This window comes from Myotis nattereri (assembly GCF_964212035.1).
Source record: "Myotis nattereri genome assembly, chromosome: 14".
Classification (NCBI taxonomy): Eukaryota; Metazoa; Chordata; class Mammalia; order Chiroptera; family Vespertilionidae; genus Myotis; species Myotis nattereri.
This window is the reverse complement of record NC_138089.1, coordinates 13,371,399-13,397,018: the sequence shown is the minus strand read 5'-3', so window position 1 is coordinate 13,397,018 and position 25,620 is coordinate 13,371,399. Positions and strand designations below refer to the sequence as shown.

Genomic DNA, 25,620 nt, shown 5'->3' with positions numbered 1-25,620 from the left:
AAATATCCTTTGTGCAAACAAAAGGTCATATGCAGGGCTAGTGAACCTGATCATAATGACAGATGATGAAAACCTTATTGCCTGCTAACTATGCAAACCTACAATGCTATTGTTATCTAGCTCTAAATGCTAACAGTGCATTTGATAAAATCCACCACCACTAGAGAAAGGAAGGGCAAGGAGCAGATCCCACGGACATTCCTGAGTTGTATCGCCTGCAAAGATGAAGACGACTGACACGGTTCTGACTTGAAATAAATGCAGTCAGTTCAGGACTCCCTCACATGAGAATTTCCCAGAGCAGCAACCTTTGCACCACAGGCCGGGCTTCTGAAGCACCTAGCTTCCCCTGGGGGTGCCTTCCCTGGCGCCCGGGTGGGGTGCTCTGGGGTAAGGCAGGCTTGGGAGGCTACATGCATTGGGCTAGTAAACTGGCTGCGGCAGTGTTGAAATTTATTCCACGTCTTCAGAGCCAAATGCAAACGTTCTTAAATTATTTGCTGTTTTGCATTATTCAGAACTTGGATCTTTTCCTCCAGGAGCTGGGCAACGTCTAAAGGAAGAGAGTACTTTGTACCAAGTTAGGAGAACTGATGCTCTGGTCTTGTCTGTAAAGCCTGTAAAATGAGGGGGCTGATCACACGGTGATCTCTGACGTTCTTCCCAGCTCGATGGCTAAACCAAACGCCTATGATTATCTTTGCCTTTCAGCTTCACCTGCTTGTTCTAGCTCTTGAAATGGACTTGGCTTCCTCCCTGTGCAGGGCATTTGCCTGGAGCTGCTCAACTCCTACACTTGCTTCAGTTCTCAGCCTGAGCATCGCTTCCTCCAGGAGGCCCTGCTGCCGACCTGCCCCTCCCTCGGAGTCCTGTTCCTTTATTAAATGCTGTCAGGACATTTTACCCCCTTTTCTCAGAGCACCGGCCTCTGAGCACCTCTGCCCTTGTTTGGTGCTTGGTTTCTGTTCATCGTGCATGTTGAATGTACTCCAGAGTGCCTGACCCTCTGTTGGTAATCATTTAATATTTATGGAAAGAGTGATGGTAACAGCAAAGGCGAACCTTAATTAACCCCTTACCAGATCCCAGGCATGTGCTGCGCCCTTTCTGTGCCCTTGCATCCTCTCAACAACCAGCTTAGGACATTATTGTCCTGTTTACAGAGTGGAGGCTGTGGCACAGAGGCTGTAACTACCGCCAGGCCCTTGTTAGCGAGCGGAGAGGCCATGATCTGAATCCGGATGGCTCTCATTTCATAGGCCACTCTCCAAGTCCAAGTGCCACTTCCGTTCTCTGGGTTCCCTGTGTCTGTGTGCCCTACTGAGGGAATGGGGAAGGGCAGAGAGGTAGAGGTGACCCTACAAGCAGGACCAGGCAGAAACCAGGACCAGGACCTGGAGGAGGACCTGCGGCCGGCGCTCACCTGTTCCCGTGGACGTGGGATGCACAGAAGGCAAAGCTGTAGTGGAGGAGGGTGGGGTCGATCATGGCGCCGTTCTCCGCCCGCTCCAGCAGGTCTCTGAGGTAGCAGAGATGCCGGTGACACCCGCGGACTCCGTTCCGGGCACAGTACTCATCTAGCACAAACACCTGGCCAGGACTGAACCAGCCCTGTTTGGGGAATAAAGGAGAGACTTCCTTTTAAATACGGGTTGTTGCTGTTCTTCGGGAGGGCTGCAAGAGTTGGGGGAGAGTGTGGAGGGTTAAAAATAGCCTGAGCTGATTGCTTATTAAGTGCCCGCCGCTGCGCTAACCCCTGCGGTGCTGTTGGTGTAACCTCATCGCAGCCCCGCGAGCAGGTGCCGGTGGCCCTGGCGATGGGTGGGAACTCATGGCATTTCCTAGAGTCTCAGGGCTAGTGAGTGGAGGTGCCTGATCAGCAGAAAGCATGATTCAGAGAGGGCCTCCCACGTTTCCAACACTGAGTTGTTCATCGTAGAAGAGGGTTGGAGTGGGCACGGGGCAGTCTTCATTACTGACAAGACAAGTAAAAACACCAGTGCCTTAGAGTGGGACAGTGCTCCATCCTTGACAAGGAACTTCCCGCAGAGCTCAGGGCAGCCTCGCGGAGGAGACAAGGAAGATTCCTCTTCATTTAACAGACGAGGAAATGGAATCAGCGCTAATAAGTGACTGACAGAAACTATAAACAGAGGCAGGACTCAAGTTCAGCTCTCTGACTCCGCATCTTCTGGCTTTTGTACTCGGGAGCATTGGGAAATACTGTGACTGGCCTGCATGCATCCCAGGACTTCAGAAATCCTCCCCTTGGGAAGCAAACACTTGGGGGGAATGCAGTCAATAATATTGTGATAACGATGTATGATGCCAGGTGGGTACTTAAAATGTCAGGGATGGGGGACCACTCTGTAAAGTGCATCCTTGTCTAGCTACTATACTGCACCTCTGAAACTAATACAGAATATATTGAATGTCAACTGTCATTAAATTTTTTTAATTATGAGGATACTTTTCCAAAGAGAATAACATACTCAGTTTTGAAGTAGTCAGATACAGTTCAGTTAAACGGAGAGGAGCTTCTGCCTTAGCCCCCGCCCCCCCCCCACCCACCACCCAGCAACTATTTGTCTTATTATTTATTTGCTCGCTGAAGGACCAGGTGAAACTCCGCCATGAAAGAGAATCCCCAACTTGAGCAGATTGGGGGGCACTAGGCACGCAAGGAAACAGCTGCTCAGAGAGGCCAAGGGACTTGCCATTCAAGGTCACCCTTGGGCCAAGCCTGAAGCAAATGACTGACTTCTGTTGGTTTCAGTACTTTTCTGAAGCAAGAAATAAACCACTCGAGGTGGCAGTGTGTGAGCTGGGAACGTAGGATTGTTTTAAATATAAAGTTAATTTTACTCGGAGGGTCTTCTCCGAGTCACCTTCTGAATACTGCTTTGTCTTGGGAGAGAAAAGGCAAAAGAAGAACATGACAGGGTGCAGGTAGAGGCCACAGCAGGGCAGGGAGGGAGGCCTCTGCCACCCTCCGATCTCATATTAGCGATCTGCAGACTCTCCCACTGACAACCTGCAGCTCAGCAATGCATCCAACGAGACGGCATCTTTCCTATTTCAAATGATAAGTTACTGCAGAGGGCGGGAGAGTCGTCGAGGCAGTGGGCTGCCCCTATAGGCAACTTCTTTGCCACTCCATCTGCTACCCCAAATGCTAAATCTTAGAACCAACACTGCTGTGAAAGATTAAAATATATTTTCTACGACTCGGATGACACCACGTCTTTTGTAGATGCCAAAATAGCTGCTTTGAGAAGAGTTGAAGAAATATCAATTAGGAACTCAGTCGAAGACACAGAAAAATTTATGTATCCCTGCTGGTCGGTCTCCAAAACTAACTGAAATAAAAAGATTGTAATAATGAGAAAATGGAATAGAGAGGCAGGAGATAGGGCTTTTTAATTGCTGTTATTTTCTGAAACTTTGGGATGATGATTAATAGATATAGGTATGCAAATGGGGAAGAAAACAATTTTATGCTATTATAATTAATTCTGGATTTGGGAGCATATTTGCAAGCTTATATATGACTAATAGAACACAGTTTCAAAATCAAAATTTTATTTCTGGTTTATTTATTTTATTTTTTAGAAAATCAAGTCTCCTTGGTGATAAATTTCTCAGTGAAAGAGAAAATTGGTTTTAAAAAATGATGTAAAATAAGGTCCTGAAAATAATACACCTCAAAAATTTTTTTCAAGAGAAAAGAAATTATATGTGAAGCTAATGAGTAAAATTCAGAGGCATATTCTTACAAGTTTCATGTATGCAATTTATAATTACGCTAAAAATCACATAATCGTTGGAAATACATTTGAGAAAAATTGCCCTGCAATGCAAGGTAAGCTTTATTTTTTCCTTTTTATTTTTTTTAAGTCAAAATGATATTTTCCTTTCCAATTTGGCAAAGTTCAGATTCTTCTGATAAAGTGATTCCAAACCTGAGATAATCAATGCATCTTTTATGAGATGCAGATTAATAAATTATTCCACATAATACTGCTTTGCTTTTTAACACTTTTTTTAAATCTACTCTTTTTAATATTTTGGCCTCAGGTACAGAAAAAAAAGAAAGAATTTAAAATAAAAATTAGTTGGAATAGATTTAGGATACAGCTATGCCACTTAAAAAGGAAAATATTTTCATCATATGTATGCTAATATAATGACATGGTAAGTATATCATGATAATTACTGAAGTGTATCACATTCATAATCTGCAGATATATTAACCCTAGGAGCAGGGAGAGGCTTTTCCTCTGTGTAAAGTCATTTCATCATTTCCCTCACCTTTCCCATCTAAAAAGTGGGATTCATAACATTTACCTTTTAACAATGAAGTAATGTATGGTTTGCAGAAGAAAAGAAATTGGGCCCTTTTTAGGCTTCCAACTTTGATAGTAGAAAGCCACAAATTTCTCTTCGGGAATCCAGTAACGACATAATAGCAGTCTCTTGAATGTAACCGATTTAACTCTGGGCTTAAAACAGGATTGCAAGAGACGTGCTCCCTTGCTGGGAGCTGGACTTCCAAACGCCTAATGCGTCATAAAAACTTCCCCCAAAGGGTGAAATGCTCTAAATACCACTAAGAGAAAGAAGCCACCCACCCAAGCAAACCCAAACCAGTTGAGCTTATGCGAAATCAAGTGGAGTGTGTTTACAAAGCACTTTAATCTTTCAAAAAATAAACGGAAAGGACACATCCCTTTCAGAGACAGGAGCACAGGGTCTTCTCTGGGATGGGGAGGGAGGCGGATCTTAAAGTCTAGAAACGGAGTCGGGTTTTACAAGTTCTCCACCAGCAGATGCCAAACTCCATTACCCTCTTGGGAACATTTCTCATGTAGCAGCTGAAAAGGGGGAAGCTCAGATAGGGAGGCTGGGGAGTTGGATGTCTCTACTGACAACTTCCTGCCGACTTCTTTCTTTGGGAAGGAAAACTACCTCGACCCAGGAAATCAAGGACACATTGACAATCGTTAAAGGGGCTCTGTACTGGAGAAAAGAGCTCCTAACAGCAAGGCAAAGAAATACTTCATTTAAAAAAATGTCATCATGTTTAAATTGCTGTAGACCAAAGAATATACTTGCCAGGCAAGAATAGGAATCATTAAGTCTGTGATCCAAAGTAAGGCGTTGCACCATCTCAAAGAGGGAAGCGTGGTCAAAGTTACAGGGGTTGGACGAGATAAATTCATCCATGCCATGCTTTTGAGCTCTATCTGCGTCTGTTCATTTATACATGTAGAGAGAGACACAATTTAGAGAAACACATCACATTTTCTTTGACATTTCAAACACACAGGAATTCACTAGGCATTACGAACGCTGTTTCCCATCGCCTCCCACCAACACCCCCCAGATATTCCTTTTACCTTCCCATTGTCAACTTGCATCACTTACTGGTGAGTTTATCGCATTTAGGCAAGAATATATTGGCATCAATATGTTTATCAAATGATCACAACTCCAGTGCCTTTATGCCGTTCTTTAAAGACTAAGCACACGACCGGAACTTCACCTGCTTTTCACCGAACACTGAAAGCAGATCGGATCTTTGCTTCTAAAAGCCTATTTAGCTCTGTAGGTTTTTAATAGATTCTGCCATTCCAGTGGTTATGTCTAGAGCAATTTCTCTACAATTATTGGGATTATCTGGAAAAGGGTTAAGCTGATTTTCAGCAAAGTGACAATATTTGTGTCCACCCCTTCCAGGGCCCCACTGCCAATTTGGTTTCACAAAAGGTTTGGGTCCCCACCCTCCAAAATTAAAAAAAAAATAATGATAATAACAAAAGATTTTCATTGAAACCTGGAGGATAAGTTAAAGGGGACTTAGTTTGGGGTAGCCAGGGACATTGCCTTTGCGTGTGTGTGCTCAGCTAGCAAAGCTTATGGGAGAGATAAACCAATGTACTCCACAAGGGCTACGATCTGCCATTTATTGTGATTTAGTAATCTCAATGTATTCACACTTTTCCTTACAGGGTGAAGGCTGTAGGCAAAACCTCCTAGGGGCTAACTAATTAATCTCAATATGTGTAACAAAAATACTCTACACTCAATCGGCAAAAGAACTCAGAGAATCCAAGCAGATCCTGACGAGGTAGGAATGAAGGTCCGAGACATTAAAGGAGTCAGCTCACTCCACCTCACATGTGTTCACTCTCCTGATATGTAGACTGTGGAGAAAAAGAATCTTGTTTCAAATCAAGCAAGAGTTGATTCATTCCCTGCCTGCGCTGTTCTACTGGAGTGCGGGGGCCTGCCAGGGACCAGGAACGCTGTCAGGACACAGGGAAAATCGATGTTTGACTTGAGAGGGTGTTTGGGTAATATTTTCATATGTGGCCTTCATTCCAGGCAGCTTTGTCCCCCTTCCATGCTTGGGGAATGGCTGCAAACTTGGGTTATGGTAGCAGTGTGACTTTAAGATGATGATTTAAGATGACGATTTATGTAAAGTGATGATTTCTCCTCACATTATAGATTTTTGTGGATCTAAGCAATGTATGCATGGAATGTTAGATTTATGCCTCCTTATTGTTAGAATTTTCAAATCCTCAGCCATTTTTCACAGAAGCAGCAAGTGGTCAGTGTTTGAGCAGCGTGTGCTGTTTATGCCCGAGACGCCCAGAAGCGACGTTTCCAGAAGGCACGTGAAAAAGGAGTATTTTAATAGCCAAGTCGCTCCGTTCGGAGGCTGAAACACAGGCTTTTAGAGGGAACATCGCATGTGTAGAAATTATACTAGAGGATCTGAAAGAATCCTCGGTGCTGTGTTCATTGTCAGATTTGTATTCAAGGAAGTGCTTTCACTGTGAGGTTAGCTGCTGTGTTTAGGATTCTTTTGTTTGCTTGTTTGGCCTCCAAGCTACTTTCTCCCTTGACTCGGGGTGGTTGGCAAGAGAGGTGGCCAAGAAGTTGGTGCTGGGGACAAAAGCTGGCTGCTTCCAGCATGTGTGTGCATCTGTGTGTGTGTGTGGGGGGGGGGGGGGGCGGGGAGGTGCCTCCTCTGGCCCAAGACAAGTGTTAAAGCTGCTCCGACTTCAGGCCCCCCTCCCCACAGAATGGCACTCCTGCCACCCAGGGGTATCTCTGCATCGCTCAGCTTCATCCTGTCGGCCACTTTAATTCAGGAGAGACTAACGGGGGTGCATGGATTGCTCATCCGGTGGCACCCCCTGCCCTGCCCTGCCTCCCCATTGGAACAGACAGACGAGGCATTTCTTAGGTAGCACAGCTTCCTGCTCTGGGATTTCTCAGAAGGAGGCTGCAAGCTGATACATCGGCCTGGCCCTTTCTCTGCCAGTTTGGCTCAGCTACCTTATTTCTCTTCAATGATGATGGTGCCCCCGGTCATTTAGCTCAGAGAGAAGGGGGCTCTTTTGTAGCTGGTAAAAATATGGCACGTGTCTCACGTCGCTGACTCTTTCTTTTGGGGTTGAACCTCTTGAAAACTTCGCGATGAACTATTTTGCCTGCTGCCCTCTCCGGAAACGGATCTGAAAAGGCCGCTTGGCTCCTTCGCAAAAACCTGGATGCAGATCCACGCGCCGCCTCCCCACCCACCACAATGCGCCTTCACCTGCCAACTCTCGGCCCAGAGCACATCTGACAAACAATCGTGGCTTTATGTTTCAACACGGGCTCACCGGAAAACAGGCTTTCGCTGGTTTTCTCTGTAGAAAGTAACCCTATCCACACACAGATTCCTTCCCCATCTTCCTTTCTTTTCTCTCTCTGGGTCTCCTGCAGGATGAGCCTGGGACGGGTGTGAAGGTCTGGATTCAAGTTTAAGCTCCGTTACCAAATAGCCGCGGCTGCTGGCTGAGCGATCTCTGACCCTCCGCTTCCTGTGCAAAACGATCTGGTCTTTCAGTTCCCTTTCTGCTGTCACGGTCGTTTGGCCATCCTTACGATCCCTCGCACACCTTCTATATGTGTGGGATGGAACCGAATGGGGTGGCAATTTCTAGCAAGCAAAAGGAGCAGCCCCTGGGTTTTGCTGACACAAAATCGTCATTTACTCAGAATCAGGCTCCTTATCTTAATAACGGTTCCAACAACTCAAGAGCACTTACAAGGGTGGCTGGCTCCCGTGGAATCTTTGAGAGTTTCATTGAGCTTGTTATATTCAGAAAAGAGAAAGAGGAGTGGAGCCCCGGAATACTGTTTTAAGATGTCAGTGGAAGGGATCTGATTTTTACTTTCCTTTCGAGCAGGGATTTTTAATTTTTAATTTTTTTTTTTTGTGTGTGTGGTTGCTCTCACTATATTCCCAGAACCTAGACTAGTACCTGGCACATGCATATTAATATGATGAGTTTATTTCATTAAAATAAATAAGTGCACTCTTTCAACAAGTATTTTCTGTTTCTTGAATTCTTGGAATGTTGACACACTAAATTCAATGGGAACAAGTTTATTGAAGCTAAAATAGCAGGTGGCTAAGTGGGTGGGTTTCGGGGCTCCCAGACTGACTTTGAGGCCAGCTCTGCCTTTCTGAGCGTGACGGAGGCAGGCAGGTTCGTAGTTCTGAGTGGCATTTTCCTCACCTGTGCGCTGAGCTTAGCGTTTGAGTCTCCCCGCAGGGGCTGTGGAGAGGCTGGATGAGAAGGGGCGGGGAAGCACCTGAGGGCTGGCACAGGGTAAGTGCTCAGCCCACTGCCAGGTGAGTGAATGCACAGGTGGCCTCGTGCTCCCAAAGCCATCTTTTTAATGTGCTTAGGGAGTGAGGGTTGTCTCCAAATTAAAGCTCCTGTTAGTCACAGGCTGCTTCTTAAACTGTTGTGTTGCTCTGAAGCTGGGAGTCCTTTCCAATCGCTCCGCTTTACGCTCCTCCTGGCCCCTGGATAGCCAACTCCAAGGTCAGCGGTTCTCAACCTGTGGGTCGCGACCCCTTTGGGGGTCGAACGACCCTTTCACGGGGGTCGCCTAAGACCATCGGAAAACACATATATAATTACATATTGTTTTTGTGATTAATCACTATGCTTTAATTATGTTCAATTTGTAACAATGAAATTGGGAGTCACCACAACATGAGGAACTGTATTAAAGGGTCGCGGCATTAGGAAGGTTGAGAACCACTATCCTAGGTCCTGTCTTTGTGTTTTCGCTGGGGTATGTTCCAGTTTCTCTGTGGACTCCCTTGGTGGGTAATAAGTTCCTCGGGGGTAAGTTTCTGATCTGTAATTTCCCCTGCCAGCTCCCGGAGGAACTGGGCCCTTCGGAGGTGTTCACTAATGGGGACTGATTCTGACACTTCCACCCCAGGAAACTTCCCACTGACTTGAATAAGGAGTCACACACATGGGGATTCAGATGGCATCTTGCAAATCCCAAAGTGGGAACATGTGCTCTTAGGGGAAAAAATCTCATAGAAGGAAACAGAATTGTAGGTGCAGGTGTCTTTGGCTACCGTTCAGACTGTCTGCCTGTGTCTCCATACATGTCTAGGACCATATGCATTACATATGTTGTCTATTTTAAAATAAAACACTGCAGTGGTCCAGCTGTTCCAAATTCTGTTTCAAAGAACTTGTGGGTGCTTCCCAAGCAACACCATATAGTCATTCCTGCACTGTCCCAGACTGTTCTCCTACGGTGCCAAACATTAAAAGTTAAATGCTCCTTGCAACTCCGTCTCCCCCTCTACAAACAATTGGATTTGGTTGATTTTTAAAAAATGAAAACTCCAATGTTGACATTACAAGGGGGAAATAGCCCAGAGCCAAAGTATAAGAACTTTAATTCTTGAATTCGGGACACCTTGGGATCCCTTCCTTTGCCAATGTTTGGCAGGTGTCAACAGAATGAAAATGAATTTTAACAGTAGGGTGAGCAAATTAGAGAACTAGGAGAGTCAAGTGGCTGCTTAAAATTCCAATGATGTTTGTATTACCCCTTGCTTGAGGGAGATGCATACCAATGCTCTTACTATTTTTACTATTTGTCATCATCATCATCATCATCATCATCATCATCATTTAGAAATCAGCGACTGACTACTGCATTCTACAGATGGACTTTAATCTTTGCCCTTTACCTTTACCAGCCCTGGCTGGGCAGCTCCTAAGTTGTGCTCTGTTGGCAAGGGCTCCAAGTGTACTGCAATGGGCTCTGCAACTGTATAGGACCTGCAGCTCGGGCATAATCCAACACACCTTTCAGACAATGCTACTTGTTTCTCTTCTGGGTGGGTAACTGCATCAAGAGTGCGAAGTCCGCCGAAACCAGTTTGGCTCAGTGGATAGAGTGTCGGCCTGCGGACTGAAAGGTCCCAGGTTCGATTCCGGTCAAGGGCATGTACCTGGGTTGCAGGCATATCCCCAGTAGGAGATGTGCAGGAGGCAGCTGATCGATGTTTCTCTCTCATCGATGTTTCTAACTCTCTATCTCTCTCCCTTCCTCTCTGTAAAAAACCAATAAAATATATTTTAAAAAAAAGAAAAAAGAGTGCGAAGTCCTTTACGGTGTGGGCATAGGGGACTGACTTCAGGCTAGACTTAGGTGGGTAAAGCTGACACTGGCACCTCACTGCACTCGGAAACTTAGCGCACTATCAATGGACTCAGCGGCACAAGTGCAGGCTGATGGACACAGAGACTCATGGAAGAAACGCTTCCAAGTGGAAACTAACCAAATCCTTTAACCCAGGTTTGCTAAGAAGCAATTTTGGTTTGGCATTTAAGCAATGTTGGAAAAATATCTCTTCCTAAAATGCTACAATTATGTAGGTTCTATACTCTCATTTAATCTATTGATTAAATTCAAGAGATGTTCCTGATCGACCACCCTACCATTTATAGTGTTCTGTAATTGATCATGATGTTTGATATTCTCAACCATGTCATGTTTTATATTCTTTCCCCTCCCCCCTCACAATGGGAATATATATATGTACATATGATATTTTTTCATGATTTCTTATCTTAATAATAAGCATAATGTGATTTTGTTTCAGATATAACAATTTTTAGATATGTTTGCAATATGTTCTACCAAACAAATGTAATTTTCTTGGGGGGAATAATAGAGCTTTCATTTTTTCACTCTATTGAGATTTTCCTATTATTCTAACAGCTAAAAGAATGAAGACAAAAGTTCAATCTCTCTATTTTGTAATATTATATTTTGGGACTTTTTGTGGGCAGGAGAAAAAGTCTGCTGTTGAGAATAATTATGATTGTATTAATAAGCTGCCTGAGAGAGGCTCCTTTCTTTAATGAATCCCTTTTACAATGAGCTGGAGGTAGCTGTTTTATCTCTGAAATTCAGAGCACAGTTATGGCTGTTGTGACTCCGGATGGATGCTAGAGGCAAGAGAATAGCTAATGTAACTAAAGTCGCTGTGAATCCAAACTGCAAATTAAAAGGTGACTTTGTGTCTTTCTTATATGGAAAATGTGTACTTGTCATATCTGCTTGACAGTACAAGAGTGAATGTATGGTTTGGACAATAACGAACAATGACAGTAGTCAACCTCATCAGAAGACATGAAATAAAGAAGTGACAATGATTAATGGCAGCTGGCTGTTCACAGAATTTTCTAGAAGAGTTTTTCTTGGCATGATCAAATAACCAGGGGATGTTGCTATGCCCCTCCTGAGCTCTGAGCAGCAAACAAAAGATTGGTCCTCCCATGCCTGCTGCCCTTGAGAATCAACTTAATCCCTTCATAGTCCCTCCGACTAAATCAAGCTAACGGCATGACCAAGAGAGGATGGCTTCTTCAGAACTATGAAGAATTTTGCAGAAATGAATTTTGCAGAAACTTAGAATTAAAAACTATTATGGCATATATGCATAATAACCCATGGACACAGACAATAGTGTGGTCAAGGCCTGGGGTGGGGGTGGGAGTAAGGTAGAGAAGGGCACTGGGGGATACAAAGGGAACATCTGTAATACTTTCACCAATAAAGATTTTTAAAATTCTATTATGGCAATACACAGTACACACAAGGGGATAAACATGTGATGTGTATTTCAATGTTAATTTTTATAACTCTTTTTAAGACAGCTGCTTTGAATAAAAATCATAACAGATTTTGTTAATGATTTCAAAATAAATAAATTATATTTAATTTTCCCTGCTGTAGTTATTACATCTTCAATTAATTTGCAGAGTACTTGATGTTTTTATATTCCCTACAACATGAGCAAAAATAAGTTTTCTCTAGTTGACTGAATTAATATGTTAAATGTGCCTGAAGTAGTTAATAAAGAAATGAAGCTTCATTTAAGGTGGTCTATTTAGGTCATATCATGGTATTTGGAAAATTTGGGGCCTGATTGTGGAGATTTATTCCTTTAAAAGTTCATTTTCTTTTACAATGAGAAGGAAACTGATTTACAGTGTGGTTTGGGGTCATGCAAATTAAGTTAATATTGAATTAATTCTTTGATATCACACTCCTGCAATGTAGCAACTGCAAGTTGACAATACAAGAATATATAGCAAAAATCTCAAGAGAACACCGTAGAAAGGAATTAAGGCAAATGAGTATCGGAAAATCTACTAGGATAGCAATGCGTTATTGTGCAAATACATGTAAATTTACGCAGAACAAAATCCATTCAGTCATCTATTCATCCATCCTTTCTTTCATTCTTTAAAAAAAGTAAAGCAAAATCCTAAATTCCCACTAAATTCACATTCTATGGTAAGCTCTTAAAAATGCCTCATCACACATTCAAAGGAAATAAAGTTACATTATTTATCTGCTTGGAGTGTTAAAAAATCTGTCTGCTAGCCAGGGGTACATTTATGCAAAATAAAAGAAAAAAAATAAAGGGGAAAAGAAAGCAAATTCAATAAACAAAAAGAATTAGAAGAAGGACTATTATTAAATGATTAGGGAAAATGATATGACCTACGACTTCTAAATTAGCATTCAAAATACTCAAGTACATATTTGCCTGCTCTCTTGACCAATTTTTCTAGCTCCCTCTAATGTCAAGTCTGCCTCAACACAATTTTTGGTGGTCAGGTTTTTCTACATGAACAAAGAAACTGTATACTCTCTTTTATTCATAACTCAAATAGTGAAAAAAAAGATTTTCCTAAGTTTTAGGTTTTGCTCTTTCAGGAGTATTTTTAGAAAAATTAATACAAATACAAGTGATGTTGAAGAAGTTACCATTGTCATTGTTCTTGGGGGAGTAGCAGAGAGACATTTGAGACCAGAAGTCAAAGCCCTCCCTGGCACTGTGAGATCGTGAACAAGCGACATGGACACAATCGAGTCCGTAGTTTCCTGTTTGCGTGTGTGGTAGTCCCATGCAGTACTGCTCTTCTTTCAAAATTAACCCTCCATTGTGTCTTACTTAGAGTACACCCTCAAGCCAGGTAGAATTCATTCTTTAGTGTTCAATTAAGACATTTACTTTATTAATGGTATTCTGCAGTTTCTTAAAGTGTTGTTCAGTTTCCTACCCCACCTTTCTAGTTGTTAAAGCATCTATGGTTACCACACCATTGGGACACTGACCATTCCGGTCTTTGGGATGGGAAAGGAAAAAACAAAAGCAGCAACACAGTGTCAGAGAGCAGGATGATCTGTTTTCAGGCATTAAGCAGTCAGGTGGCTGTGAATTCCATGAAACAAAGGCATTAGGTGCCATTTTGTTGTGATGTTAATATTCTTGGAATGAAAAAAATGGAATGTTCATCGTTGGCTTTACTCGGAGGATCATTTGATGCCAATATGAAAGCCAAGGAGAGGAGGCAATTATGCACACGTCACATGCATCCTAGTTTCAGTATGAAGCTTACATTTCAAACCTGAGGTCAGGAAAGTAACATGAAAACTTTTACTACAAAGTCTAGACAGGAGAAAGATATAAGGGAGAGGGAGGAAGCACATTGCAGGTGTCAGATAATCTAGTCTGATTATCTGAGCTGTGCTAGCTATAGGGGAACACTTACCCTTCAGTCCAGCTAGAAGTTAGCAGGGTAAGAAGGAACAAACCAGAATAACATAAAGACTAGCAACAAGGCTCAGGAAAGCAGACAGGAGTTCTAACCTAGCAGCTAAAGTTCTTGGGTTTGAGCAAAGATTGAACAAGAAAACTTAAATGAAACAAAACAAAACAAAAACCAAAATTAACCCCTCCCCCCCAAACCAACAGTAACCAAGACCCCTCTAACTGTGGAAGACTGTTCAGGTGGAAGCAAAAATAGAACAATTCTCAAAAACACTGAACTTTGGGGATCTATGATGTGATAAACAGTTATTAATTGAGAAACAGACATTAAAATGAGACTCATTGCAAGTGATATATCAATCAATTGACCAAATACAAAGCTTAAAATACCACCCCCTCCCACTCTGAGGTCTGATTTTCTCCATTCCTCTAACATGGGGATCAGGTGACTCCATAAGAGGCCACTGACATAATACATTGTGGCAACACTCAAATATGGATTTGGACATAGTTTCCAAGGTAAGCACTATTGGCCTTAAAATTGGAAAATTGCAATTAGTTGTTTAAAAAAGTTGCTTAACTAGGCACTGACTTAATTTTTCTCAAGTTTTAACCGAAAAGGGGTGGGGGATTAATCAACAACAACACACATCAAAAAACCACAAAAGAACAAAAAAGTTAAGGTTTGGTGGAACCCTCCCAAAATCATTGTAGAGTCATACAAACTAATGAATAGCAGGATCTATTTTTTCTGGTATTTACAGTTGAATATAAATACTCCACTCCACTCTTTCTTAGATGTGTCTTTTCATGCTGAAATCGAGCTTTTGAAATGGCAAAAACTAAAAACTGCACCCAGAAGTTCGTTAAACTGAATTTAGAAAGACCCAAATAAACTCACAATTACTCCCAAGTTTCCCAATCTGTAAAATGTTCCATTCTCGAGTTTCCCTTGAACAGACGTGACAGGACTGGAGTGTTTATTTTTTTCTACCCCAAAAGTCCTCTCTCATTTATCTGCAGCTTCCCTTTGCCATGTAAATACTAATAAAGTAATTGCAAAGTTTACTCATTGAAAGTCATTCTTAAGAATTATTTACTTGTAGGAATGGTGAATACTTTGGGCATGTATTCAGAGACAGGATTTGATGAGGTGTGTACAGAATAAAGTATTTAACAATGACCCTTACCTTTCAGAAGTCAAGGAAACCTTTTTAAAATGCAATACTTGATTGTTTGACTCTTTTTGTTAGAGAATCTGTGATTGACTTAAAGTATGTGGTGAGACACAAAGCAAATGGGTGTCGAGACTGAGAAGGTAAGTGGAGGATTAACATTTCCCACCTGTCCCTGTGCTGAGATTGTTGTTCGTTTCCCTCTAAGCTGGCTTTGTAGGACCAGGTGATCAGTCTGCACCAGCTTGCCCAGGACTGAGGACACAGGCCTGGGGACACAGGATTTAGTGCTAAAACCGGGGAAGTCGTGGGCAAATCTGGATGAGTCGGTTGCCCTTAGGTTTGACTGATCTCTTTGATAGTAGTAGTTTAACATATAAAATGCAGCTGTGAAGTAACTGTGATGTAAGTCTAATAAAATTATTACCCCTAGCCATTTTGGGGGGGTATATGTATAACCACTCATGGCACCACAGAATGTAAAATCCCTGGTTCCTTTTTTGATCTTTCTCATGGGTTTCATATACTCGTAATTGCAGGTGATCAGGTGCGGAGTGGGGTTGGTTGAATCCTGACCTGTTACCTCTGTGGGCTTCTAAGTCATGGGAGCAGACGCCTCACTGGCTGATACCCTGGAGTAGTGAAGTGCCTGAACCAGCAAATAGATTGAATCTGGAGTAGTACTGAGGCTCTGTTTCTGAGATAGTAAAGGAACTATGGGGTTCCTGGGTTCAACACTGTTGGCTAAGCTCTGGGTAAGGATTGTCACTCATTACAGGATGGTGGTGTACTGCTGTGTAGATTGGGCGCTGCACAGATCAATAGGGGCCATTCACATTTTTGTGTGAAAAATGCCTCCTGCAGCACCTGTGCATGGGTGGGAGTAGTGGCCTTGTTCTTACAGAACCTGGTGGGTGTGGTTGGGCCTCACACTCTTTGGAGAACCCCCATTCTTGGGCAGCGATTGAGGAGGCATTTTAATAGAGAAGAAGAAGGTGGCTTCACCAGCCAGGTCCTGAGAAATCCCAGAGGCATGAGTTATCTGACCTCACTCATCTCGAAGCCTACCTTCCATGCTCTCTAATAAAAGTTCCTACGTGAACGGGGGAGTGACATACATGAAGCTCCTGTGTACCCAAACGAGTCTTCCTGCTGATGCCGATGACTAGCACTTCAACTTCAAGCCAAACGAGTCCTGCCCACAAAGGGAAATCTAAGTCAAGAGCCGCTGAGTGTTTCCATGAGGAGACATCCATCCACAGCTCCCATCAGCCATCTCTTGTTTTATCAGTGTTGCTCCTGAACAGCCTTCCTCTTTCCTAGTCTAGTGAGGAAATAGTGGGCTAAAACCAAGTAATTATGTCTTAATCAGGGCAGATGAGAGAACAGACACACTGGATGTAAGGTGAAATGACTTCAGGAAAAAATGGAGATTATTTGGAAATAACACTTGAATTTTCCAAATATCACCTGAGATACATGTTTTATGAGATTGAATGGGATGGAGGTTATAATTAGGAAACTTTTCTGCTGATACACAAGATAACTCCCTTTCAGAGGGTGTGCTATTTCCAAATGTATTAAAAAGGAGCCTGTTGGGAATGGATTGTGTGGCTCAGTGGTTGAGCATCGACTGACCCATCAACCAAGAGTTCATGGTGAGATTCCTGATTGGGGCACATGCCCAGGTTCCAGGCTCGATCTCCAGTGAGGGACGTGCAGGAGGCAGCATATCGATGATATTTCTCTCAAATCACTGATGTTTCAATCTCTTTATCCCTCTCCCTTTCTCTCTCTAAAAATTAACAAAAACATATTTAAAGAAATATATTTTTAAAAGGAGCCTGTTGGGCAAGGTGAAAGGAGGAATTCCATCACATAGGTGTTGTTGTTTTTTTAATTAAATAAATATTGGATATGGTTTATCTCAACTAACAACTAAACAGTTAAAAAGAGATGATGCCTGCTCTCATTATAGCTATGAAACCTGAATGCCACAAGAAGAAAGTGGGGTTTTGGGGTGGTTTTAGTCAAAAGGCTGTCCCTTCTCCCCAGTCCCTCCTCAACCTTTTCCTCATTGTTTTGGGATTTTTGCATGAAAATCCACAGTGGCTGTATGATTACTTACAATGTTCCACAGGGCATGCATCTTCCTTTAAGAATCATCAGTATTAGACAGAAATTCCTGGGAGCACCTGATTGATAGTATTTGTCATCCAAAAAGAGTTTTTCCCCATCAGCAAAGGTGTTGCAAGGTTTAGGAGGAAATTCTCATTAGACAGAAATGGACATGGCAGTGGAATTCATTGGCAAGAGCATTGATCTCTATTTAGTTGCTGTAGCTGCAAAATTATTCCATCCATATCCACATTTCGTTTAAGAGCAACTTAAGGAGAGGGACTATGTCAGAGCACCGTGCTGACAGCTGGGTTTGTGCTGTGGGCCTTCACACTTGCTTCCCCTTCTGCCACGCTTCTTTTGCTGCAGATGTTTGTGGGACTGACTCCCCATCATTTGGATTCATACTCCGATGGGCTGTCTAATATCCCCTCTCCTCACTCAGCCACTGGGCATGACATTCTTCATGGCATTTTTCAGCGTCTGAAAGTATCTGATTTCTTTGCTGACTTGCTGGCTATGTAGACTCCTCTACTGGGAAGCAAGTACCCTGAGAGCAGGGACCTCGTCTGTCTTTCTCGTTAGTGTGTCTCATCACCTAGGTAGGTGCACAGTGAACCAGACTGAATGGGTGGGTTAATGCTAAAGGAAGGCATCGCCATGACTATAGCTAAAAATGACTTGTCCCTGCGCTCTCTCTAATTGACTTGATAATCAGGGAAAGGCAAAAGCCACTATTTAGGGTCAATGTTTGTAACAACAATGAATTATTTGATTGGGTGCTTTGTGTTTCCAATGTTGCCATCTTCTCTGTTTTAAGCCGAATTTCCCCTGACCCTGAGCATCAGAAGGCTCGAAAGAGAAAAAAAACAACCCTCCAAGTAGCAAGAAGACATGGCAAAGAGGAAAGAAATTAAAATGCATGTAGAGGTAAGAGGAGAAGAAACTGGAAGAGAACCAGGGCTATTTAAGGAGATGGTTTCACTTTTTGGGTGCTGGTGTTTTAGCTCAGAATGGGATTTTAGGGACCCTGGTTTTTCTTTGTTTGTTTCCACTGCATGTGGTAATGTTATCATTTCTTTTTAAATGGTTCTAGGTTGCAGATTTACATTATTTTTCAAATCAAACCCTATTTTCATAGGAAGAAATGAGGCAAGGACATGCATAATCTACTATTTTTGAAGGACTCAAGCAAATACATGTTTGGTTGCGAATTCCAAACTCTCACAAAGAGATACAAATCCACCTAAAATATACTTCCCTTTGTTTAGTCCTTAAAGTGTCAAGTATTGCACTTTAAAATTACTTTCATCTAACATTTTTGCCCCAACCTTCCCCCCTGGACTCATTGTGTGTTTTTTTCCAGCAAACATGATTTTTATGAATCTTTCATATTAAAGCAACTAGGTTCTTCTAATTCAGCTTTGGAGATTGCCTCTACAGAACTATTTTGAGCAAATGGCAGATCTACTTACAGAATTGGGATATGGGGGCATCCAGCTGGGGTACATTCCCTCCCTTGGCGTTGAGTTTCTGCACTTGGGTCGGGGGCACAGGCTTGTGTGACTGCCCAGTGGCCCGGTACATGGCTTGGACCCACAGGATGCGATCTTGCTCATCATCACTTGCAAATATCACAGTGTCTCCTTCTTTGACTGCATTGAAGAAGGCTCGGCCACCTTCCAAACCTGGAACAAAAGTAATAAAAACGACTAAGCTGAGCTCAATGTTCTTGGCCGGACTGAGCCCCGAGAAAGGTGGATTCTGCAGCTTCCCCTTGGCCAGAGAGGGCAGGAGCAATTGATCTGACTCTAGTGGGAAGGAAGGCTGCCACCCAGTTGGCCAGAGGGGGGCCATGATGGTAAAGAGGCAGCTTTGAGCATGGCTTTTGTCTCTATCTTTGTCTGGGGCCAGAATGATCAAGCAGGCTGCCTACTGGCTGGGTGAACGTCTGCCTATACATATACTATTATTTTTCTCATCTTTCAAACAAATAAACAACAACAAAAATATCTCTTGACCTATACCTCTCCCTTCTCCTCACTGCAGCAGGGGATAGCTACCAGGGTTGCTCAACTTTTCGTGCAGGTGTGAGTCTCCTGGGCATCTTGTTAAAATGCAGCTTCCGATTCAGAGAGTCTGCATTTCTAACAAGTTCCAGACCATGCAGATGGTGTTGGTGCAAGGACCACGCTTCTATTCTGCCCACAGCCCCTCCAAGCAGGCTATTGCCCCACTGAAACTGACAAGGTCCCCCCTGTCCACCCCCACCCCCCCTGACTTGCTGAATCCCATGGTCAATTCAAAGTCCTCACTGTATTCCATCCATCTACTCATCAGCCAGATGTGACTTTCACTCCGTTCTCTTGGAAATGCTTTCTTCACTTGGCTCCAGGCCACCTGATTTCTTCCTCCCTCCCTGGCTGATGCTGTCAGTCTCCTTTGGGATTCCTCCTCTCCTCCTGCCTCTTAAATGTTGGAGCATCCTGGGGTTTTGTTTTTGGACCTCTTCTTTATCTACACCCTGTCTTCCTGTGATGCCACCCACTCTCAAATACCAGGAACATGCTCACGGTCCCTGTGTTTCTACCTCCATCCTGGACGTCTCCCTTTGAACCGCAGGCCTGAATACCTAATGGTTTTCTTGACGTCTCCATGCTTATGATATACAATACTGAACTCCTGGTCTTTCTCCCGAATGCCTCCCCATCTCAGTAAAGCTGAGAGCATCGCTCTAGTTGCTTAAGCCCACAGCCCACTCCGTACTGCTCACTTTCTCTCACTACTCACTTCCAGGGGACTTCTCATGGCCATTAATTCTTTAGGACATTATACCAGAACTTGGCCCCTTCTTCCACCCCTGGTGCTGCTACCCCGAATCGAGCCATGCTCACCTCTCATTTGGGATTATTTTATAGCCTCCTATCTGCTCTGTCTGCCCCCATCATCACTCTCTAGAGTTTAGGGAAATTGGCTGAGCACAAGAGTCTGGTCACGGCACTCCTCTGCTCAAAACCTGCCAGTGATTCCACATTCCATGCAGGAAAAGTCTGGGTTCTGGCTAGGCCTGCAAGGCCCACATGAGTTGACCCTCCACTACTTCTACTCTCCTCTCTCTCTCTCTCTCTCTCTCTCTCTCTCTCTCTCTCTCTCTCTCTCATATGAACTCACTTCATGGTGGCCACACTGGCCTCTTGCAATTCCGTGAACCACTCCAGGTATGTTCTCACCTCAGGACCTTTGCACTTGCTGTTTCCTGTGCCTAGATCACTCTTCCTCTAGATGTCTGCGTGATTCACACACTCACTTCCTTCATGTCTTTGCTCAAATGTCAAATTCTTGTTCCAGCTTTCACTGGTTTCTCCCCTCATTACTCATCCCTCTTAGCTTGCTTCTTTTTTCTCCATAGTTCTTATACTATCGTACAAGCTAAGTAACTGACTTTACTTCATATGGACTGGGAGGCTTTGTCTGCTTTGTTCACTGATGTGTCCCTTGTACCTAGAATAGTACATGGCACATAGTCGGTGCTCAACAAATACTTCTTGAGTGAATGAATGCTCTGTAGGCCCATCATTTCCCGGGGGCAGTTCTCAAGGTTCCCATTTAGAGTAAGGGAGGTGGAAGCCTCTCTGAACTCAGGCCACAGTTACATCGTGTCTGTCAACATATTCCAAAAGCCGGTGTTTTGGGGTTCCTGGGAACTCAGTGGCCAGATATAAAGCTTCCGGTCTTCATCCGGTTTCTTATCATCCCCCCAATTATCAGTTAAAACGGAGAGAATGATTGGCGTGATTAGCAGCCCCAAATTTCCAGCAAGGCCCAGCCACTAATCTGCTTGACGTTCGGCACTGAAATAGGTGACGCGTGGACTTGGCCATCATGTTGATAATACTAACCCAGGTGTCCGTTCCTCATGAGTGGGTGTAAGTTCGCAGCTTTGCACGTAGTTTCCAGGGATTCTAGACCAGCAGGGGCTGCTCCTTTATATGGAGGGTCTGATGGTGCAGCATTTTTAATGAAAGATCTTGGGTGGTTATAATTATGGGGGGTATTTTCCTAGTTTTTTAAGGAGAGATTTTTAGAACGTGCAAGTTGGGTAAGCTAATGTACAGTGAGCAAGCTGGGAAAACTGATGAAGTGGATGGATGACATGATAAGGAGGAAAATTCTGGAGGGGGCAAGAGAAAGAGGAAGATCTTTGAGGGATGATTGAAGCCCTGAGAAGCGAGAATGCAGGAGGTCAAAGGAGAGTGGCCGTCAGACCTGCTGCGGTTCAGGCTCCCTTGGCATGAGCTGCTTTGATCTGTCAGTGAATGGGGGGTAGACACCACCGGGAGGAACTTTCCCTGCCTCCCTCTCCCCGCCCCCAAGGGCTGCAGCTAAGGTCAGAAAGTCAGTTCACACGTTGCCTCAAAGTGCACAGGTAGAGAGAGAAGGATGCTAAGAAGTTTTCAGATTTGTATTTAATCCTCTCAACAGCTCTCTGAGATAAGTACCATTATTCCCATTTTGTGAAGGAGGAAATGGAGTCACAGAGAAGGCGGTAAGTAGCCCATGAACTCAAAGCGGGGCTGTGAGCATCAGAGGTGAGCTTCCGGTCCCAGCTATCTAACTTCAGAGCTGAGGACTGTGACCACTGGGCTGCACAGCCGGACCACAGGGCCAGATGCACAGAGCTGATGACTGTAACCACTGGGCAGCACAGCCCGACCACACGGCTGGACACAGTGACAGCTGTCTGCAATCGGCCATCAGCAGCACTGGAAGCCTCATCCTGGAGGCATCTGGGTGAAGAGAAGCATCTAAAGCAGCAGCAGTGCTGACATGACCGCAGTGGAACGCAACAGAGCTTTTCCAGAAAACAGGGAGACCAGGCCACGCCAAGGGGAGCAAGGAGGGAGCCGAGCCGCGGGATGAAGGGAAACCAGGGGGAGAGAGCAGTGAGCGTGGACGCGTGCCTCGGGCACAGTGTTCGACAAGCAGCAGTTCCTGGGGACGGGATCTGCGAAATGGGGCGTGTGGCAGTGCCCGGGCTCTCCGTGGCGCACGGCACAGGCACTGTCCTGTCAGGAACAGCGGGACACTCCGGGAATGGACGGAGGCTGGCCAGGCACAGGATGCTGGCCGCCTCCCGGGGGGGGAGACTGGCCAATAGCACACAGGGATGGGGCCATTTACAATGGGAAAGCTGTGAAAGAATTAACTTAGTGGTTTGAAGGATTTTGAATGAATATCCTTTTATTTGAAAACTTCACCACTTCCTCTAATAGGAATTGAGACATTGTCGCACGTTCTCCGAACCACACCCGGGGAAAGGTAGAGTGCAGTGTTTTTGTCTTTAGCTTGAAATGAGTAGCCTGTATTTAAAACTTACGTAGTTATTTACCAATTCCCCAAGTTAATATGTCAAGGACCCTAAGCAAGGTAAAGCTGACTTAGTGCAAATGCTTGTGTCTGGGTGACCACTGGGTCCCAGGATGATACAAAGGTGAGGACATCACAGCTATAAGGCTACCTGCCCCACCAACACTCCACAGCTGGGCCCACTGACAGCCTGGATAACGCCAAGAAGAGGGTTGGGGTGGGGGGCAAATGGGCTCAGAATCCTCTCCATTCGCACACTCACCTTTCAGGGGGCAGCTGGGGAGGCTCCTCACACCTCCATGGGCACTGGCTAAATTGTACCTTCCTTCCACCTCTAGCTGGCAAGCCGACTGTGCATAAAACGCCCCACAAGGCTTGTTGAAATATGAGGATTCTGCCCTCCCCTCTTCTGGGTCAGAGCTTAGGTTTGGGGCCCAGGAACTTCTATTTCTAATAAGCGCTCTTTGAGAAATTCTGAGTTAGACTTTTCTTATGGCAATTAGAAGTATTTAAATCTCATTTTCAATCAAATGTTACTTTGAAAATAAATAGGACATGGCACACACAAGGCAAAGAAGCTGCTGCTTATTATTCTCAAGAACACAAATTACTTCTTTACATCACTGGTAAAGGGACTTCTAAATTATGTCCCACGGGGGCAACGTGATAAGAGGAAGAGAAGCTTTCTAATAGATGCACACATTCCTTGGCTGGTGGGAGAAGAGCTGCCTCCCCCGCCCCCCACCCCGCCCTCCTGTGGGGAGAGGATGTGCTTCCGGGAGAACGTGACAGCTACAGCTACTCCAAGTGCCCAAGGGGGTGTGGGCTGGCCCCATCCCAGGCCAGTCTCTCCCTTTACAAAACAGGACGGCAACCCTGGTCCTGTCTCCGTTGGGGGTGGGGGTGGGGGTGGGGTGAGGACCAAGTGCAATCATGTGGCGGGAACAGTGGTGAACTGGCTTTAAACCAGTCACTGTGGGAAGATGTGACCATTTCCCCCTCTTGTTGGCCTCCCACCTTACCCTGCAGGTCTCAGCAAAGGTGGAACCCATTTCTCTGAAGGGAACTCAATGGTTTGAGAAGATCGCAAACCATGACAGAACACCCGACGGTTGGCTTTCTAATGCAGGAGCCACATCCTTTCAATGAGATGTCCCGTGACATTATTTCAAACTCCAGTAGGTTCTATCTGTGATGAAGGATTTCTGGGCAGAGCCTTTAACTCAGGCTCTCTGTGGTCAGCTCTGGGGGGATGCTAACCACCTCCTGGGCGTGAGGCCGGGCTAAGTCCCTCGGGTGCGAATTTCCCTAAGTGGACTGGGCCCACGGGCTGCCTAGCCACACCCTCCCAGGTTCACACCCCATCTTCTCTCAAACTCTGTTTTTCTTTTATGTGTATTTTGTTGCATGTGGGAGAGCAATATGGGAGTAGAAAAAAAGGTTTTGGGCCAAATAATGCAGTATGGTTGGAAATGCTTCCCTGTGCAGATTTGGCATAAAAATAAACTTCTCTGGGAGAGGGCTGTTGGTGCTTGTTGTTCATTAATATGCTGAAATGATTTCACACCCCCACCCATTTTGAAGGTTCTCTGAGGCTGATTTCTATTCATTTTTTTTTTTCTGGGAAGAAGATAAAATGGGTGGTGGCGGAGAGAGGTGTGAAGGGGCAGGAAGTAGAACTTAGGAGAAATACTACTATTCGCGTGGTTCTCTGAGTTACACAGGCTTAGGAGCCCTGATGGCTATGCTTGTGGATTGGTGTCTTCTTGGGGAAAAAAGACATTTAGGGAGCGCTTTCTCTTCACGTGCCATCAGCCAGCCTGGAAGCGTAGTTAGCAGATCTGGGTGTACAAAGCAGGCTTGGCCATGGGGACATAGGATAAAACCACAATACACAATCACCGGTGGAACACCACACACACACACACACACACACACACACACACACACAGAAGCATGCACGCACGCATGTACGCATGCACACACACACAGAGGCACGCACGCACGCATGTACACATGCACACACACACACACTTATACAGTCCTTGATGTTCCTATAGGATTTCTTTCTCAGGAATTTCTTTTTAGCATTCTAGGGTAGAGTATATACTTGATGTGGGCTCAACTATGTAAAAAATCTATGCAGGGTGTCCCAAAAAAAATGTGTATACATTTTAACAGCTGATAGCTCACTTTTGAAAATGAAATGTTATTTTAATAAACACTGCCTTTATAATTATTCAAAGTGTGTGTGGACATTTTTGGGGATAGCTTATGTATAGTTTTCGTTTTGATTTTACAAGGATCCATTGAATAAAACCAACGTTCTTGATTGGGATGGCATTTACCCAACCAAGATGGAAATTCCACAGGCCAGGGACTGCGTGGCTGTCCCGGTCACCTGCCTCTGAGCCCTGGGAACACGGCTTCATTAAGTAAATGCCCAACAAATACTAGTGGAGCATTGATTTGGGAAGGGGGGGCTTTGTGGGTTCAGGGCCGGTGGGGGCTGGTACCTGGCTGGGGGTCGGTGTAATCCACAGTGTAGCCGTCCAGCTGCAGCAGCTCCTGGGGCTCCGCTTTCTTCTCCCGGTAACTGCACATGGCGAAGGTGTACTGACTGACCTGCAGGAGAAGCAGACGCTGAGGCCGGTCTTGGGAGCCCACCTCCCCAGGAGACACCTCAGCCTTTAGCACATCCTTCCCCGACCTTCCCAGGAGACACCTCGGCCTTTATCATGTCCTTTCCCCTGAGGCCCTGTGTGCAGGAGCGGGGTTCAGAATAAGTGTTGTCCCCTCTGGCTGTGTGGCATGGAACAAGTTACTCAGCCTCTCTGGTTCCCTGTGACCTCATCTGTAGACTGCATGCAATCTGAGGACCTACCTCCTCACTCAGTTTGAGGATTGAACGGGTTCACATGGATTGCACGTAGACTCGGTTACTGATGCCCAGTAACTGCTTAATAACTGCTGCCCTCACTGCTGTTATTTTAATTGGGA

General features: G+C 44.6%; 1 protein-coding gene across 10 annotated transcripts in view; it reads right to left on the bottom strand.

Moving 5' to 3' along the window:
• CADPS (calcium dependent secretion activator) overlaps window positions 1–25,620 on the bottom strand; it is a 448,916-nt gene that overhangs the window by 128,940 nt on the left and 294,356 nt on the right. For all 10 annotated transcript variants that reach the window (XM_081106565.1, XM_081106568.1, XM_081106567.1 and 7 more), the window contains exons 10-13: window positions 25,137–25,245; window positions 18,729–18,941; window positions 5,116–5,252; window positions 1,424–1,611 (exon numbers count right to left, since the gene is read on the bottom strand). In XM_081106565.1, the coding sequence (XP_080962691.1) occupies window positions 1,424–1,611; window positions 5,116–5,252; window positions 18,729–18,941; window positions 25,137–25,245 (647 nt within the window). The remainder of the gene's footprint in view (window positions 1–1,423; window positions 1,612–5,115; window positions 5,253–18,728; window positions 18,942–25,136; window positions 25,246–25,620) is intronic.